Raw genomic sequence first — 15,339 nt, 5'->3', positions numbered from 1 at the left:
CCATGTCTGACTTTAATAGTTTATGTTCTACTGATCTCAGGGTTTTATTGCTTGTCACTTAATACTATGTATATGTTTGTGCTGCTTCTTGCCTGTACTACATTGTTAATAACGTTAATAAACCTTATTTAGGGTTGTGCTGAAAAGCTACGTTGAGTACAGCTGCTTACCCTTTCGTTGATGGCTGCCAGCTAAGCTTTTGTTTCTTGAGATCATTCCTCATTTCCTATTTGCTTCAACTTCCCAACCTAGAGACCAACACTACCCTGTAAATATTTATTTAGTTTGGATCTGAGAATTTTATGAAACCTAGGGTGAACTAGGTTTGAGCAACAGTCAGTGGCTTAGGTTTTTCAGGGGCATGCGACTGTTGAGATCATGAGTTTGATTTGGCATGAAGGAACAAATGGGATCAAGACAAAATTCTGCTTTTCTTTTATGAACTTTAAATTTATCTTTAGGCATGTTTGTCTTCAGATTCCCTCCCTGAAGCTGGGTTTTGGTTCCCAAGACTACTTTTTTGGGTATTTTACTGGAATTTCAGTTGGCTATTAAAACACTCTCGTAAAAGAAAAAACAGAAAACAAACCCTACACACATGCTTTCCTGAGGTGCCTATGGAAACAGGAACAATGTGTGTAAGCAAGTCGAAAGACACAAATAGGAGTGGTGCTGTGTGGGAGCTGTCAAGTACTCTGCTTACATAACAGCATGTGCAGGAAGCTTGTAGTTCAGCATCTAAAAATCAGATCTCATCTGCTTTGTCACCGGCCTTAACGTTTGTGAAGAATTTTCAGACAGAAGGAGCTAGAGCTAAGGAGGCACTTCCCTTGTGTGCAGCTGCTGAGCTCATTTGGCATGTTCTGTACAGGGGGCAGGTTTAGGAGCAGCGGGGCAGTTGTCTTCACCCACCTTCCAGTGAAAGCTAAGTGTTTAATGACAAAGGTTTTTGCAAAGGGAAGGGGTGTACTGTTTAGCAGTGGGCATTAGTATTAATTGCTAAATAAACGACAGTATTCCCAGTATTCGTAATCTTTTTGCCAACTCTGTTGATCGGTTCTCAAACAGATGGCTTATGTCTGTAAATGTCACGTGAAAGTCTTCTTTTTCTACTTGCATCAAGAAAATTAGTTCCACTAGACCATCTTAGGGGGAATGTTTTTTTCTCTGTTTTTCTTGATCTCTTACCCAGAGCAGCTATAAAGGGTTTGCCCTGTGTATTTTGCATCCCAGTGTATCTGTAAGAGCAGGGTCCCATACCAATGTAGGGGAAGAATTTCTGAATTGCAGTAATTGGACCTTATTAATGCTTTCTGGCTTTCCTTCTTTAAATCAATTCTCAAGATTCTCAGAGAACAGGGAACTATTTTACTTCTGATGTGATTCTCTCTCCATTCTTGTCCTTCTTGAAGGTTGGCCATCAAGAACTGAGCAATGTGATCCTCTCAGCCCACTGTTCCTTTATGAGAAATCAGTGAAAAATTTTCCAGGATAGTCACAAAGTCACATTTAAAACAAAACAGTGGGACAGTTCTGATAGCACTGAAATAGTTTTAAATATATTATTGCTACATCATCATCGTTAACAAGTTCAGGCTAAACTGTCTCAGACATCTGTCCAATTTATTATGAGGTGATCAAGAACTCATCTGTTATCATGATGATTTGCTTTCCAGCCCAGTGCACAAATTTCTCAGTGTTAATGTAGACTTAAATGTTGTGGAAGAGGCCTATTTTTTGTTATTTGTTCTGAGTGCATGGTTCTATACGATTACCAGTTTGTTATGCCTTCCTCAGACACAGCAACTTTTAAAGTTACCTCCCACATATATAACTTCTCCTCAGATCCCAGATGATTTTTATGCTCAAGATGAGGATTGAATCTTTTCCAAATTTCTTTCCTTCATAACACTTGACGTTTCAGTATGCTGCCTGGATACACACAGATGGCTCAGTGGGAGGAAGCAATTTGAGTGCACTCAGCCTCAAAGACCAAATCACAAATGGCAAGTCAGATTTGGGATTTATCAGCCTTTCAGCGTAGTCTGTAAATCTGGCACGTTCTTCAAGTGTACCATTAACTTTGTGTTGCCCCTCAATAAAGCTGCAACTATAGTTGGGAAAATAGCCTTTCTCTGGCTTTGTTACGTGAGTATTCATGAACTTCCATTCTGTATCCTGCATAGTCTGACTTCAGGGCTCTGCATCTATCAGTTGAAGTAATCTCTCTCAGGACCTTGAATTTCTCTGATGCATCAGTTCTCAATTCATCTCAATGTGTTTTGTGTTTTTTTTTTTTTCAAAGCACATTGTATTGACGTGTTGTGTTTTTTGAACCATATAGGGGAAAAGGTCATTACTATAATCGTACTCAAAGCAGATCTTGTCAATATCGGTTACTCTGCAGTAAAAGAGATACCCAGGAGTTGGACTCGATGATCCTTGTGGGTCCCTTCCAGCTCGGGATGTTCTGTGATTCTGTGTGTATCTGTTAACCATCTTCGGCTTAATATGACACACAGTTCAGAAATATTTTCAAGAATACTTGTAATTTTGAGACTGTACTTAATGAAGCTTTTATTTTATTTATATGCCATTTGGATTTATGTGATATTACTTTGAAGAATCCCCCTAACTAGCAATTAAACAGGAGTTTGGAATTGGAAAGGACCACCTGAGCCATTATGTCTGCTTACCCAGTCATTGATGCTTAATTTATAGGTATCTGCATCTACTCTAGGCTTTGTAACTTTTTTTTCCCCATTTAGCAGCATAAATCTGTCATAAATTAGTAAGTCACAATTGAGAATCAGAACACAGCAAAAGCTTGTGGAAGAATGCGTACAATTAACACATCACCACACTAAATAAATCTGTCCCTTAGTAATTCTTTGAGAGCCAGAATGCGTGCTCCGTTCGGGATTAAAATACCCAATATGCTCGTGGTGCCCGTGAGAATTGAAAATTTAGAGGAACCGCATAGACGGCGATCCCCAGGGAGCGGCTGTGCTGCCGGTACCCATTAAGGCAGCTGCTGCTGTGCTGGCTGTGCGCTGGAAGAGCCGCAGCTGCTGGCTCTGCTCCCGAGGCAAACAGCGTGCGGCCAGAGCTCTGCCGTGCCGTGCACAGGGGGCAGATAGGGCTTGTGGCAGGAAGGTCGGCTGCTTTGGGAAGGGAAAACCTCCAATACTGCGAGAGTTGTGAATTCAGCTCCTGTTTCCTCTTGGTCCCAAAGCGTGGCATAGATCCTCTAAATAAAGATGGTAAGGGATTGTTTCCCCCTCTGCCCACACCCAAGATACTTCTACGTGTGTATTTATGCACAGCCTTCCAAATCCTAATTTTGCCTGAGCCAAACTAAGCAGACTTTAACCACACCCAGGGAGTTTCCTGCAGGCTTTGTAAATGGCTTGATGTAAATGGGCTAAAATAGCTTCTGCTACAGTTACAGGAATTACTTCAGATCAGGCAAAACTGGTGAGTTTAAAGCTGTGGTCCTGAGCATAAGACTGAGATGGGAGCAGGTAGAAGTGTTTAGTATTATATTCAAATCACAGAATATCCCGAGTTGGAAGGGACCCTAAAGGATCATTGAGTCCAGCTCCTTGGACTCAATATCTATATGTGGGCTATATCTCAACTAATGATCAGTTGTTTTAATAAAGCATTCCTGCCACCCCAGTTTTACTTAGAGCAAAATGAATTTAAATGTTAACCTCCTTTCTTCCCTCTAAAATAAGTGGCAGGTTTTTCCCTTAAATCTGTCCTGAATACCTTTCAAAATAATGCTGAGCAAGGAGCATGATTTTTTTTTGCGTGAATTCCTGGTTGTTGGCACTAAACTTGCCTGTTGCAGGGAGGCACGAATTCCTCTGGTAAGATCTTAGCAACAAAGGAGTTGATGAAAAAAATTCCTGCTAACTTGCATGTGGCCAAGATTTCACCCTTGGTCTGTAGGCGGAATGCAAAAAGCTTTGCCTCCGAAGCCATACACAGGGTTATTGGCTACAGCGCACGGCATTTTCTCCTAACTCCATTCTGCATGACACGTAGGATGTGTAGAGCTGGGAAGAACTTTCTCTAGATTCCTGCTTTTTTCCACATCGGGAAAAAAAATGTTTTGGAACTTGATAATTAGCAAGAGTGGTTTAGAAATGGGAAGGAAATGACTTTATCGTTTGTAAAACTTTTCAAAGTACAAAAAAACCACCCCCACACAACAGCGTATCATCTGCTTTGGAATGAAGCCAAGAGTTTATCTGTGCTCTCTGTGGAAAAAAGAAAGAGCAAACACCCACCCAAACCAGCCAACAATCTAACAGTCAGGGAACATGTGGAGGCTGAAGTGGGCAAACCTTTGGCTCTGACCTGAGGAAACACATCTGATGAACAGACTGCAGTTCTCCCCATCACGGTCACCACCTACTTCACCCAGGAAAAACACTCAGACAACTCTCAGCTAAATCAACTGATAGTTAATACATTGTTAGCCACCAAGGATCCAAGTAAGCTAATCCTATTTTAAAATTCATTATGAGTAACCCTTACAGGACCTGATGCAGAGATGAAGTTGCTGTAACTTGTAACTCAATATCTAGGCACAGATCAAGTGGTAAATTCTGAGAAGATTCTTTTCTGAAGTTTATATTGTTAATGATCTCAGTTATTTTTCCCTGTTTCAGTTTGTGCCTACTAAGGACCTTCAGGGAGAAGCGATGATAGCCACGTCTATTGATCTCTTCCTTGGCTGACCATTAAAATTTCTTCTTAATGTGACCATTTGTCATGCATGAATATCAGAGGATGGAGTCAGGCTCTCTTTAATTATTGATTGGTTTGGTTTTTGGCTTTCTTTTCTGTGCTAAGAACTTGGTCTTTAATGAATGAGCCTAAACTGACTTCCGTTTGGCTTTTCTAAATGGCATCATTTCATATGCCAGGTTAGTTTATTTGTGTTGACATTCTCATTGCTTCCTTTTTAATCTTGATTTATTAAAATTGTATAAAATATGCATGATGCAAACAAAATAGATGGCAAATAGTGAAGGGAATTGAAGCTTTATGCCTTACTCTTAATGCTGGAACTAGGATATCTATAAAAGCATTTGAAGCTCCAGGAAGAGGACTGGAGAGGACAGCTGCTTCCAGGTGTGGTGGATGTAGATGCTGCACAAGGGAAGTCAGTCAGTGTAAGTAGTTAAAGCTTGCTTTATGGCCTTAGTTGAAGACTATGGCACAAAGTCCTGCAGTATCTAAGAGCTGCCAGATTGCTTGCTCGCTGCCTGATTTGTTGCAGGTTAGTGTCCTGTCTCTGACCTGCTTTCGGTAATAAAACGAAATCTCAGGTAACTCTGTCTTTATGAGTCTACAAAGAGTGATCCTGGCTTTTAAACTTTAGTAATAGCATAGCTGAAATTCCCTCGAGTGAAAATATCCATCCTATACAAGTGAATTCTCACAAACTTTCGGCTTTTCACAGCGTGGCAGTTTTAAATTCTCTCTTGGATCAGACCCACAAATATAAATTTTGGAAATATCTGTGGTAGGTTTTTCAGTGCAGCAGTTTGGTTTGTTTGACTGTGGGATTTATAAATGACAGGTAAGCGAATGGACTGCTGCCAGAAGCTCAGCTAACTGCCAATTACTTACAATCACTCTAAATTTTGTTTTGCAGAAGCTAACTTTTTGTTACAGAAATTTGGGGCTAGAATGGTTTCATTTGTGTTCTTTACAATGACAAACATGTTACCATGGCTTCCAGCCAGATTTTACCAGACTTCTAACACTGAACAGTCCTTTTCTTTACAAGTAGCCCCACTGAAATCAACAATTTGATGTGTCTAGGAACTAGCGATTCTGGTGCTTAATAATTTATAATTACTGTAGACATTAGTTAGTAAAAGGTTTTAAGCTAGCAGAAGAGGGATATAAGGAGAAAAGAGTTTACAATTTTCAGATATTGGTTTTCTCAAGTATTTGGATTGCAGAAAGTGAAAATACAGCTTAATGAAAGTATACAGTCTGCTATTCCAGAAAAGTATTAAGTTTTTGTTTTAAACAAATCATTTCTCAGCTGAAGGTAATCTTAAAAACTCTTCCTCTGAGGTCTACTTTGGAATTATTTCTTTTCGTTGCATACAATGAATGTAATAATATTTTCTTACAGGCTGATTTGTTTGTGAGGATAAGAAAGACTATATTGTACTTTTAATTAACATTCAGAACAGCAAAGGAGGGTGGATGAAAGTTGCATCTATTCTCTGGTTGGGTAACTAGTAGTAAGTGCAGTCATTCCCCTGCTTAGTGCTCAAGGGCAATACTCCAAAATCCTTTCATTTGTTCAATTTGCCAGAACATCTGAAGGCAAGGGAATAACTTGCAATTTTCTGGGCACGCATAACATCTTCAGTTTATGTTGCGCTTTCCTGCAGGGGAGAATTCATAGGTAAAGTAACCTGTAACGTTTTCCTTAGGCCTTGTAATTTTACCCTCCAAGAGCATCTTCGTGGTCTGCAGTCCTAGGAATAATATCCATGTAATCCTTGTGCAATGAGTGTTTGGCACTACTTTTAGGCAGAAGCTGTCTATAGACTGGGCATACGTAGCCAGAATTATATTTAAATCGTGTTCTTGCCAGCGCAGGGTTGAAATCCTTCTGCTCAGGGTAGTTTGCTGCCCATAGACTAGCTTCCAAAATTGTGGCTTGGTAAAGGAGCCATAGTTCAGATAACACACTGCATGAGCTAAATAATCTGCAGGGGGTTCCTGGGAAAAATAATCCAGCCTGATTCCTGTCATTCAGCTAACGGGAAACATGCTGCCTCTGTATGAGTCAGGGTATGGGGTTTTGGGGGAGAGGGAGAGCGTTGTTTCTGCAAGAGCTGTGTAGCCATCCTTCTAGCACATCTGGGAGTCAAGGTGCTAGCAGGGCTTTGAAAACATTGTGCATAGAAATAGGCAGTTTATTCCACTAGTCAGAATATTTTTCTGAGGCAGTGTTACTCTGTGAACGTGCATACTTTTTGATGGCTAGAGCAAAATATTGCTGCTGCTAAGACTTGGTGCTGTTTTCACATCAGCTCCTTTCTCACTTTAGCACGATTGCAGAAACGTTTCAAGTGGTTCAGTGAAATTGCAGGTTCATGCTAGAGTTGGGATGTGGGCATATGATCCTGCATTCTCTTGCTCTCAAGATAAAACAAGCTTTGAGTTTTAAACCATCATAGTGAAGGCTACAAATATTTTTTTTTTGCTTCATCACATGATGAAAAGCAATGTTCGTGAGGGATGTTCAAACTAATGTGTAACAGCAAATTTAGTGGTCGGTGCTAAGCAAAAATTCAGTATTACCTAGAGGTTTGGGAGCCAGTGAAGCTTTGATATTTGTCACAATTCTCATGCATGCTTTAAAGCTACAGATGATGCTCTTCTTCCTAATAGATGAGCAAACTGAAAAAGACAACTAATGAACAATCAGCTGAACTGAAAGGAAATGGCTGTGGTAACACCTGTGTATATGCGAAGCTAGCATACAATAACATATACTACTACCTGTAATTTCCAATGACGCATTTTACAATTGTCTGTCATTAAGAATACTGGAAGCACCTGGAGCAACAAAATGAAATGGCTATGATAACTAAAACAACGAAGAACCTACCTGCACATTGATGCATTAGTTGTTTTTACGATCTAGGGAGAGCAAAGCCTATTTAGATAAGCCTAATTTTCTTAGTGTTAAGAAATAATGATATATGTTAATAGTATTATCTCTGCCGTGCTTTTATCCTTTAACTGCAAATTACCTCTTTTTATTATATATAACCTTCTGTTCTTATTCATTTTAGACAAGCTGTATATGGGACCAGGGCAACTATACCATGATCTGCAGAACCTTTTGCATGACTTGAATGTAGTTGGTCAAATTAGTCAATTAATAAGCAGCCTTAAAGGAAACTATCAGGTAACAAACAAAGCTGGCTTTATTTTCCAAATAAGTTCCTGTTGTAAAGTAGCATAATTGTTTTTCCCTAGGGTCTGTGCAAGACCTTATGTAATTCTCTCTGTAAAGAAATCATGTTTAGCTCCAGTAATTCATTTGCTTTTGAATGTTTAGCGTTATAAGTAGATTACAACTGTCTTTCTAATATTGATTTACTTTATTGTTTTTAAGTGTAGGTGGATACTACAGTTGTCTGCATTTCCTCAGTAGCTGATAAGCTTATATGGAAACAGAATTAGGTTTTGATCTTAATAAATTGGATTCTTACAGTTAGACAGTGTAGTAGGAGGGTGGTTTTTTGGAGGAAGCTCTTGATGCTCATACAAGCTTATAATCCTAGCTTTCAGGGTGGAATTGTGTTTTTAAAACTGAGTGCAAATCACAAAAATATTAATGGATTTTCAGAGGAATTTTGAAAGCAATTTGCTTTGATTTTTGTTCACATCCCTTTCATTTAGCTTTTATTCTGGCAAGCAGATACAGCATGTTAACACTGAATTTCAGAATGTGTTCTCCATTCTCCACATTCTTAAGACTTAATAAATAAAAATTGCTTTCTTCTTTGCCTTCTGTTTTATATGTTTTATGTATGCTTAAACACATTTTAAAACTCCTACCTGCCACTGTAGGCTGTAAATAAATGTATGTGAGTATGTATATGAAAATTGAGTTTCTTGGGCTATCTTACCTTCAGAATCGAGGGCATTAAATAAAACACAAAACTTTGTGAAAATGTGTACTGTGAAGGACGTTTTTGGAAGCAGTACATTTGGACAAAATTTCACCAGGATTTGGAGGTGAATTTCAGCTGCATTATTGGAAGTATGTATATCACAGATACTATAGGAATTTCACGTGCTAAAATATACAAAACCTCTCCACCTATGCTGCCAGTCAGACCCAACTACCTTTTAAAAACTAAAAATGGGATCAATGTTTCCAGGTTGACACACGTAAAATAATTAGGACAGTTTAGATGAGGTCAGCTTCTTTATTTTTAAAAGATACTTGAATTTTCGTAAAATTCTGACTATTGGCATTTCATGTGCTCTTGTGTATAAATAGCTCGTTACTATTGATGCTTTCAGTGTCACTCAGATCTGCTTGCCCTCTGTGACTGAACACTGAGGTTGCAGAGGGTGGTTGTTTCAGCATCCTACCCAAGCAGATTGCAACTACACAGAGAGCTTTCATGATGGCTGTGTAAAAATACTTTTGCTTCAAAGATTTGAGGAAAAAAAAAAAAAAAACAAATATTGGAAGTATGATTTATAGAGGTTTTCTTGAGAACAGAAGTTTCTTTAGAAACATTTGAAAATTTGTGGGTTCTTTGTAACTATTCATTGAAATGAAGTAAAAGCGTTGTGCGTGCAATAGATGTAAATTCACATTTCTTAATCTGACAAATGCTTGGGAACATAATTTATGTATCATCAAACTCTGAACAGTGTGAGAGTAAATCATCAGGTAAAATATGTTAACCCTTTTACAGATATTTTTACAGATATTTTTGAAATGTGTTTACAAATCTGGCTAAATTATCCATGATTAAAATGAGACCCAGGTGCCAGGAATTGTTTGCTGATATGTGGAGATTACCTTAGTTAGCTTATTGGAAATAGGTCAGTAAGTGGCTGTTGAACCTTACCATTTTTTTTATTCTTTCAGAACTTAAACCAATCAGTAGCCCATGACTGGACCTCAGGTTTACAAAAACTGATCTTGAAAAAAGAAGATGAAATCAGAGCGGCGGATCGCTGTAGAATTCAGCTGCAGCTTCCAGGAAAACAGGACAAGTCAGTAGTAACCTTATTTGCAAAACTTTCTAAGTGGGCAGAGATGTACCAGGGAGGATTTGGGAGTCTTTAGGTCTTCCTGTTCCTCTCTCTGTATGGTTAGCCTCTCACTTCTGCTGTCATGCCACAGTGTTGGCAATTTGCATGTTGCAGGACAGCACTGTACTTTTTCTCTTATTCCTCAACCTTATGCTCTTGATGCAGGATGAACTTAGGAGTTACGGCAATGACAGTTAACAGGGAATAGACCGTGTTATTTCGATTCACCAAGGAGGATTGTTCTTTTCATACCATTTCATGTGAAGGGTGGGAACAGGGGCATATGGCATATCATGGCCTGCATAGTCTCTGTTTCTATCAGAGCTGTGTCTTTGTCTAAGTATTAGAAAATAATGGAATTTCTTTTTGCTCAACATTTCTAGCCTTGACTGTATCTCATAGTGCATTTAGAATGGCCTGTTTTTGTGTGTTTTTTTGTTAGTTTTTAATTTTTTATTATTCATTTATTTATTTATTTGTCTTGCAGGTCTGGGCGGCCTACTTTCTTTACAGCTGTATTCAATACATTTACCCCTGCCATCAAACAATCATGGATCAACAATTTACAAATGGCTAAACTAGCCCTTGGTAATTCTTAGTTACTTACATTTCCTGACAAGATAGTTCTCAATGTACGGTGCAATTTTTTTCTTAGATTTTTTGGGGCAAAATTCTATCTGCAGATGTTAAAATTTTAATAAAGTAGATAGTAGAGATTTTGTATCATTACAGATTAATGATGATCTAGGCATCAGGGATCCATTAGGACACATTAGGATCTGGATGTCATTGTCAAAGAATATAATTTCTACAGTATTTTAATGAAATCTATGATAAACATTTCTAATTGGTATATCTACATCAAAACAAAACATACTACAAGACAGACAGTTGAGAAATTTACTTCATTGTAAATTTATTTTTTCAGATCTTACAAACTTTTCAACCATATGCCTTTCAGTTCAAATTCCTGTGTTTTAGCTCAAAAATGATTTTAGCTAGGAAATGGCAGTAAAGCTGTTGGGTTAATGTTTAGCATTCTGAGCGTGAAATAACATTTATGCAATTTTAATAAAACATTTCTCTAGTTGGATACATGAAGCAAGTTTTTATTTTGAGGCCAGGGTCAGTTTTTAGTATAACTTTTACTCTTCACTAAAGAAATTATCACTAACAGGTGTGATCTAAGTGGGAGCAATAAAGAATGTGCTGTCCTGTGTGGTTAATAGTTTCCTGTGTTTCCACAGGGCGCTTAAGTTTCAAAAGTTACCTGGGATGTTGAATGTCTAAGTTGAGAAACATCAAGGATATGCAAAATAGAAAGCAACTTTTGCCAGCATTTCCTCAAAATATGGTACTTCCATGATGTTTCACTGAGGGCAGACAAAATAATCAAAACAGGAAGGGAAAGTGGACACCTCCATAATTGCAGAATGTGGATCCTTGTAATTATGTTGAATATTAGATGGTAGTAATGTAACTTTATACCAATAAAAGTATATATGTCATGAGAAGAGTCTGGTCATTATTAACCAATTCTAGGAGAATTATTTTTTAGTTCTGTAGAGAGGTGTAAGCGATTATTCAGTAAAAGTATTGTGTATTTTTGTTGTTTTTTCTTTCCATTACAGCGGAGGATAACCTGCTAGGTTGGTTCTGTGTAGAAGATGATGGGAATCAAATCAAAAAGGAGAAACATCCTCTCCTTGTTAGACACATGCCAGTGATGATGGCTAAGCAACAGGAATTTAAGGTGAACAGAACTGATATGCAAAATTACAATTGCCTTTCTTCAGTGATATTTCTTCTAAGGAATACTATATTGTAAATATATATATTAGTTCCCTTAATTTACAAAGTTATTCTTGGATGTAAGACCAATAGCAATATAAGGTCCAAGAGGGTCACAGGAATGAACAATACCTGCAGTATTCGAGACTTCAGAGAACATAGTATTTAGTTTTATATGATACGAAATTTATTTTCAGCTCATCACTCAATGAAAGCAAAATTGGTAGGAGTTTTGAACTTATCTTGAGGTTTCCAAATGTTTATTTGAAGCTCCAAAGTAAACCTCAGCTTGCAATCAGGGCAGCAAACTGGTCTCCATGTTAGCTGTCCTGTACTGGTGTAACTATGCTGACTCCTGCTCAAATTTCTAATCTGAATTAATGCACAGAGTATAAATTTTAAAATATTTTTTAAAATTATGTGTTATGGGGTCTTATATAAAAAGTAGTCCTGTTCTGAAAGGTGATGCAGAAATTGTCTTGATGGCACATTTTCTAAAGTAATCTGCTTGAAGTCATATTGACCACTGACTTTAATGATGAAAATAAATACAACATGTCAAAGCTAGTAGATGAAAGGGTGCTGGATACTCTTTTTTCCTGTGCATCAGCAGGATTTCTATTGAGTATCAGTTAGTTAGGCTTGTACAAAGACACCAATGGAGATAAAATAATGTATGTGTGGCCAGAATGACAGTGTTAACGTTATAACATGAGTACTGCTTGAAGCCTGAATAAGTCTGTAGATTCTTGTTGCTTGGACAGTCTAAACAGGAAAGAAGTTTATCTGACAGCTTCACTTCGAGCATGAGTATGCAGGGCTGGATGTTAAGGGGCAAATTGCTACCTGGACACGCATTTGAAATGTATAGCAATTCTAAATGGAGTCATGCCTATTATCCTGTTATATCAGAGCAGAGCTGCACTTTACAGCAACCAGTCTGCTGAAAGTCTCCAGTCTCCTGTACAGCTGCAGTCATTCATATCTCACTAAAACCTAAGATTTATCTGTATTGAATACTTTCTAATGTCACCATAGGTAAATAACCAAAAGAATTGATTTTTTTTTTTAAGGAAATGTAAAATACTTACGTTTCCTTACTGCTAGGCATTTGCAAGTTCTGTAGGTCCATGCCAACTATCTTGAAGGCCCAGGTTCAATCCCTGTAATCAAGTTACAAGAGGATCTATTTGTTTTGGAAGGAGGGAAAGGTTAGTTGCCCATACAGCTGTGTAATGGTCTTTGCTATGGTCACCTCAGCAGAAGACAGCGCATGGCAGAGTTTGCCTGAGCTTCAGGTCAGCTCTACCAGTTTTACAGCTCCTAAAGAGAACATACAAGCCCAGCTGTTAATATTGATGCTCTTAAGGCCTTGATGTTACTGGATGAAATCATGTAAGTATTACTTACGCTTCAGCTGCAGTTTGGATGTAGGCCTACAGGTGAGGTAGGAAGAGCCCTTTGCTTGGCTGACCCTGCTCTTAGCATGCCCAGGCTGTAGTACAGGGAGTCTGCAACTTCCATCAGAGCAAATTTACACCCCACACCATCATTCTCTAAAGGGCTTCAGTCAAGATGGAGAGCTAAACTACCAGGATTTGACTGAAAAACATCATCGGTTTTGAGTAAGACACGAAGTGACATAGAGAGGTAACAAACAGCCCAAGAAATACCCAAGCAGCAGAATTCTTATTTCTTTAGTGATGTAATTAGCTGTCACAGTTACGGAAAATCAAATCACCATTGTGAGTAGATAGTTTCAGTGTTTTTTAAATGAGACATGCTTAAGACTGGCATAGATACTTCTTTGCTTCTTTTTCTGATCTTTCTGTCTTATCCGTGTAGTATATTGCTTTGGTGAATACATACCATTATTTTTACTACTGCTAGTCACTTGGTGATGCCTGCTGACTTCATGGAGAAGTGTGAAATTGTGAAACACCTTTGAAAATTAAATAAAGTGGGAATTTAGAACTCTAACTTATGCCCACTCTTGTTTCCTTATTTTTTTTTCTAAATTATTCATTGTACTGAGATGATGATGCAAGGTTCTGTTGAAGTGTATAAGTTAATACTAACCAAATAGTGTGCAGAACCATGAGCAATATAATCATAGTGTCATTGGTGTCTGAGACAATAACGTTAGCGTGAATTGTAGAGGATCTTGTCTAGAAACATAATATCACACCTCATCAGGAACCTTTTACTCTGTATGCTATTATGAATTGCTTGAATATATTTTAAAGTGTTTACATAAACTTTGTGCAGCTCTTCCATGGATATTAGGGAAATCAGGGAAAATAGAAATCCATGACTGCTCATAAAAATGCCTTTTTCAGAGGCTATGTATTGGTGCTTGAATGATTTTCTGAGGTGGGACAGACTTGCATAGATCTTGAGTCTGGTGTAGCTTTCAGGTTTTTTTCATTTTCTTTTTAAATGGCCTGAATGATAAAATCATGAGTGTGGTTATTACTTCACTGACAGTGATATGATGACATGCAGTTGGGAGTGAGTGAGAGTATTTTGGAGCATAGCATTATCATTCAAAATAAGTAGAACACCTGGAGAAATAATCTGAAAAAACAGAAATAATGAGGATGATAGTTACTAGGACAGGCACGTGTTAGGTATGCTCAGGTAGAAATAAGCAGCTTCACAAGTTGATATTGAGGAAGTGGTTGAGTAGAAAGTCTGTAAAAGTAATTTTTAATAAACCAACAATGCAAAAATTGGTTAAGAATGTAATATTGTTACAAAGAGCAAATAACCAATGGGTTCACACAGAGTTCGTAAAAGGTACTCATTATGTAGTGTTACTAATGGTTCATCTAGAACAGTGTGTTCAGTTCTAGAAAGTTTTGCACTTTCAAATATTCAGAGCTGATGGGGAGATGCCAGTTCTAAAACAGGAATCATAATCAAGAATTTTATAAACTAATTATAAAATAAAAACAAGATTTGTATAAATAGTTGAATGATTTAAGCGGAAATGTTCATTTAGCATAAAGAAGAAACTCAGGAGGTTCATAACATATAGCAGCCTTATTTATAATAGAACACTGCTGAGGTGAAGGAAATATGTAGTGGCTAACATGGGAAGTAAAGGCTAGCAATTACATAAAGGGTGTTTTTGGGTTGGGTGTTTGAAAAAAAACAAAAGTCATGAGGCATTTGAGCACATCAGGTATATAATTTGTAGTCTTAATCTTTAATATCTGTAAAAGTAGATAAAGAATGTGCTAGGATTGATGCACATGCAGTTGACCCTGCCCACTGGAAGCTGGTTGAGCTAGACTGACTTCTTGCCTTCTCTTCTGTCATTGTGATATCCTTAAATGCTTTAGTTAATTACAGACTAAATTAACTAGAATCAAGCATATCTTTTTTTAATGTGTTAACTGTTCTTTTTTCTTTGTTTGAAGATTGAATGTGCTGCTTATAATCCTGAACCGTACCTCTCTGGAGAAACTGAGTCAGATTCCTGTTCTATGGAACATGGTTTTCTTTGGGTAAGCTTAGCCTTACAAAGGGGTTTGTCTCCTCTTTCTTGAATTGTTTTTTGTGACTCTTAGTAGCATATGGATCTGAAATTATTGTTATTGTTACCATCATGTTATGATGGAATTCTGAAAAGGATAAATAGTAATTTTGTCCACATGATCTCATTGTACTCTGCAGGGTTTCATTTATGTGTATGTGATTTGTTAG

General features: G+C 37.7%; 1 protein-coding gene and 1 long non-coding RNA gene across 9 annotated transcripts in view; one reads left to right on the top strand and one right to left on the bottom strand.

Annotated features, from left to right (window-relative positions):
- The window catches only part of ARHGEF10 (Rho guanine nucleotide exchange factor 10), a 121,108-nt gene that overhangs the window by 69,433 nt on the left and 36,336 nt on the right, over window positions 1-15,339 (top strand). For all 8 annotated transcript variants that reach the window (XM_066994812.1, XM_066994813.1, XM_048051736.2 and 5 more), the window contains 5 exons: window positions 7,848-7,963; window positions 9,671-9,798; window positions 10,325-10,425; window positions 11,469-11,590; window positions 15,054-15,140. In XM_066994812.1, the coding sequence (XP_066850913.1) occupies window positions 7,848-7,963; window positions 9,671-9,798; window positions 10,325-10,425; window positions 11,469-11,590; window positions 15,054-15,140 (554 nt within the window). The remainder of the gene's footprint in view (window positions 1-7,847; window positions 7,964-9,670; window positions 9,799-10,324; window positions 10,426-11,468; window positions 11,591-15,053; window positions 15,141-15,339) is intronic.
- Window positions 12,658-13,162, bottom strand: LOC136790515 (uncharacterized). The gene is made up of 3 exons (XR_010830578.1): window positions 13,039-13,162; window positions 12,884-12,951; window positions 12,658-12,791 (listed from the first exon to the last, which is right to left on the bottom strand). It is a non-coding gene; the product is annotated as an uncharacterized lncRNA (long non-coding RNA).

This window comes from Anser cygnoides, chromosome 3 (assembly GCF_040182565.1).
Source record: "Anser cygnoides isolate HZ-2024a breed goose chromosome 3, Taihu_goose_T2T_genome, whole genome shotgun sequence".
NCBI classification, from domain to species: Eukaryota; Metazoa; Chordata; class Aves; order Anseriformes; family Anatidae; genus Anser; species Anser cygnoides.
This window is presented reverse-complemented; position numbering and strand designations above follow the sequence as displayed.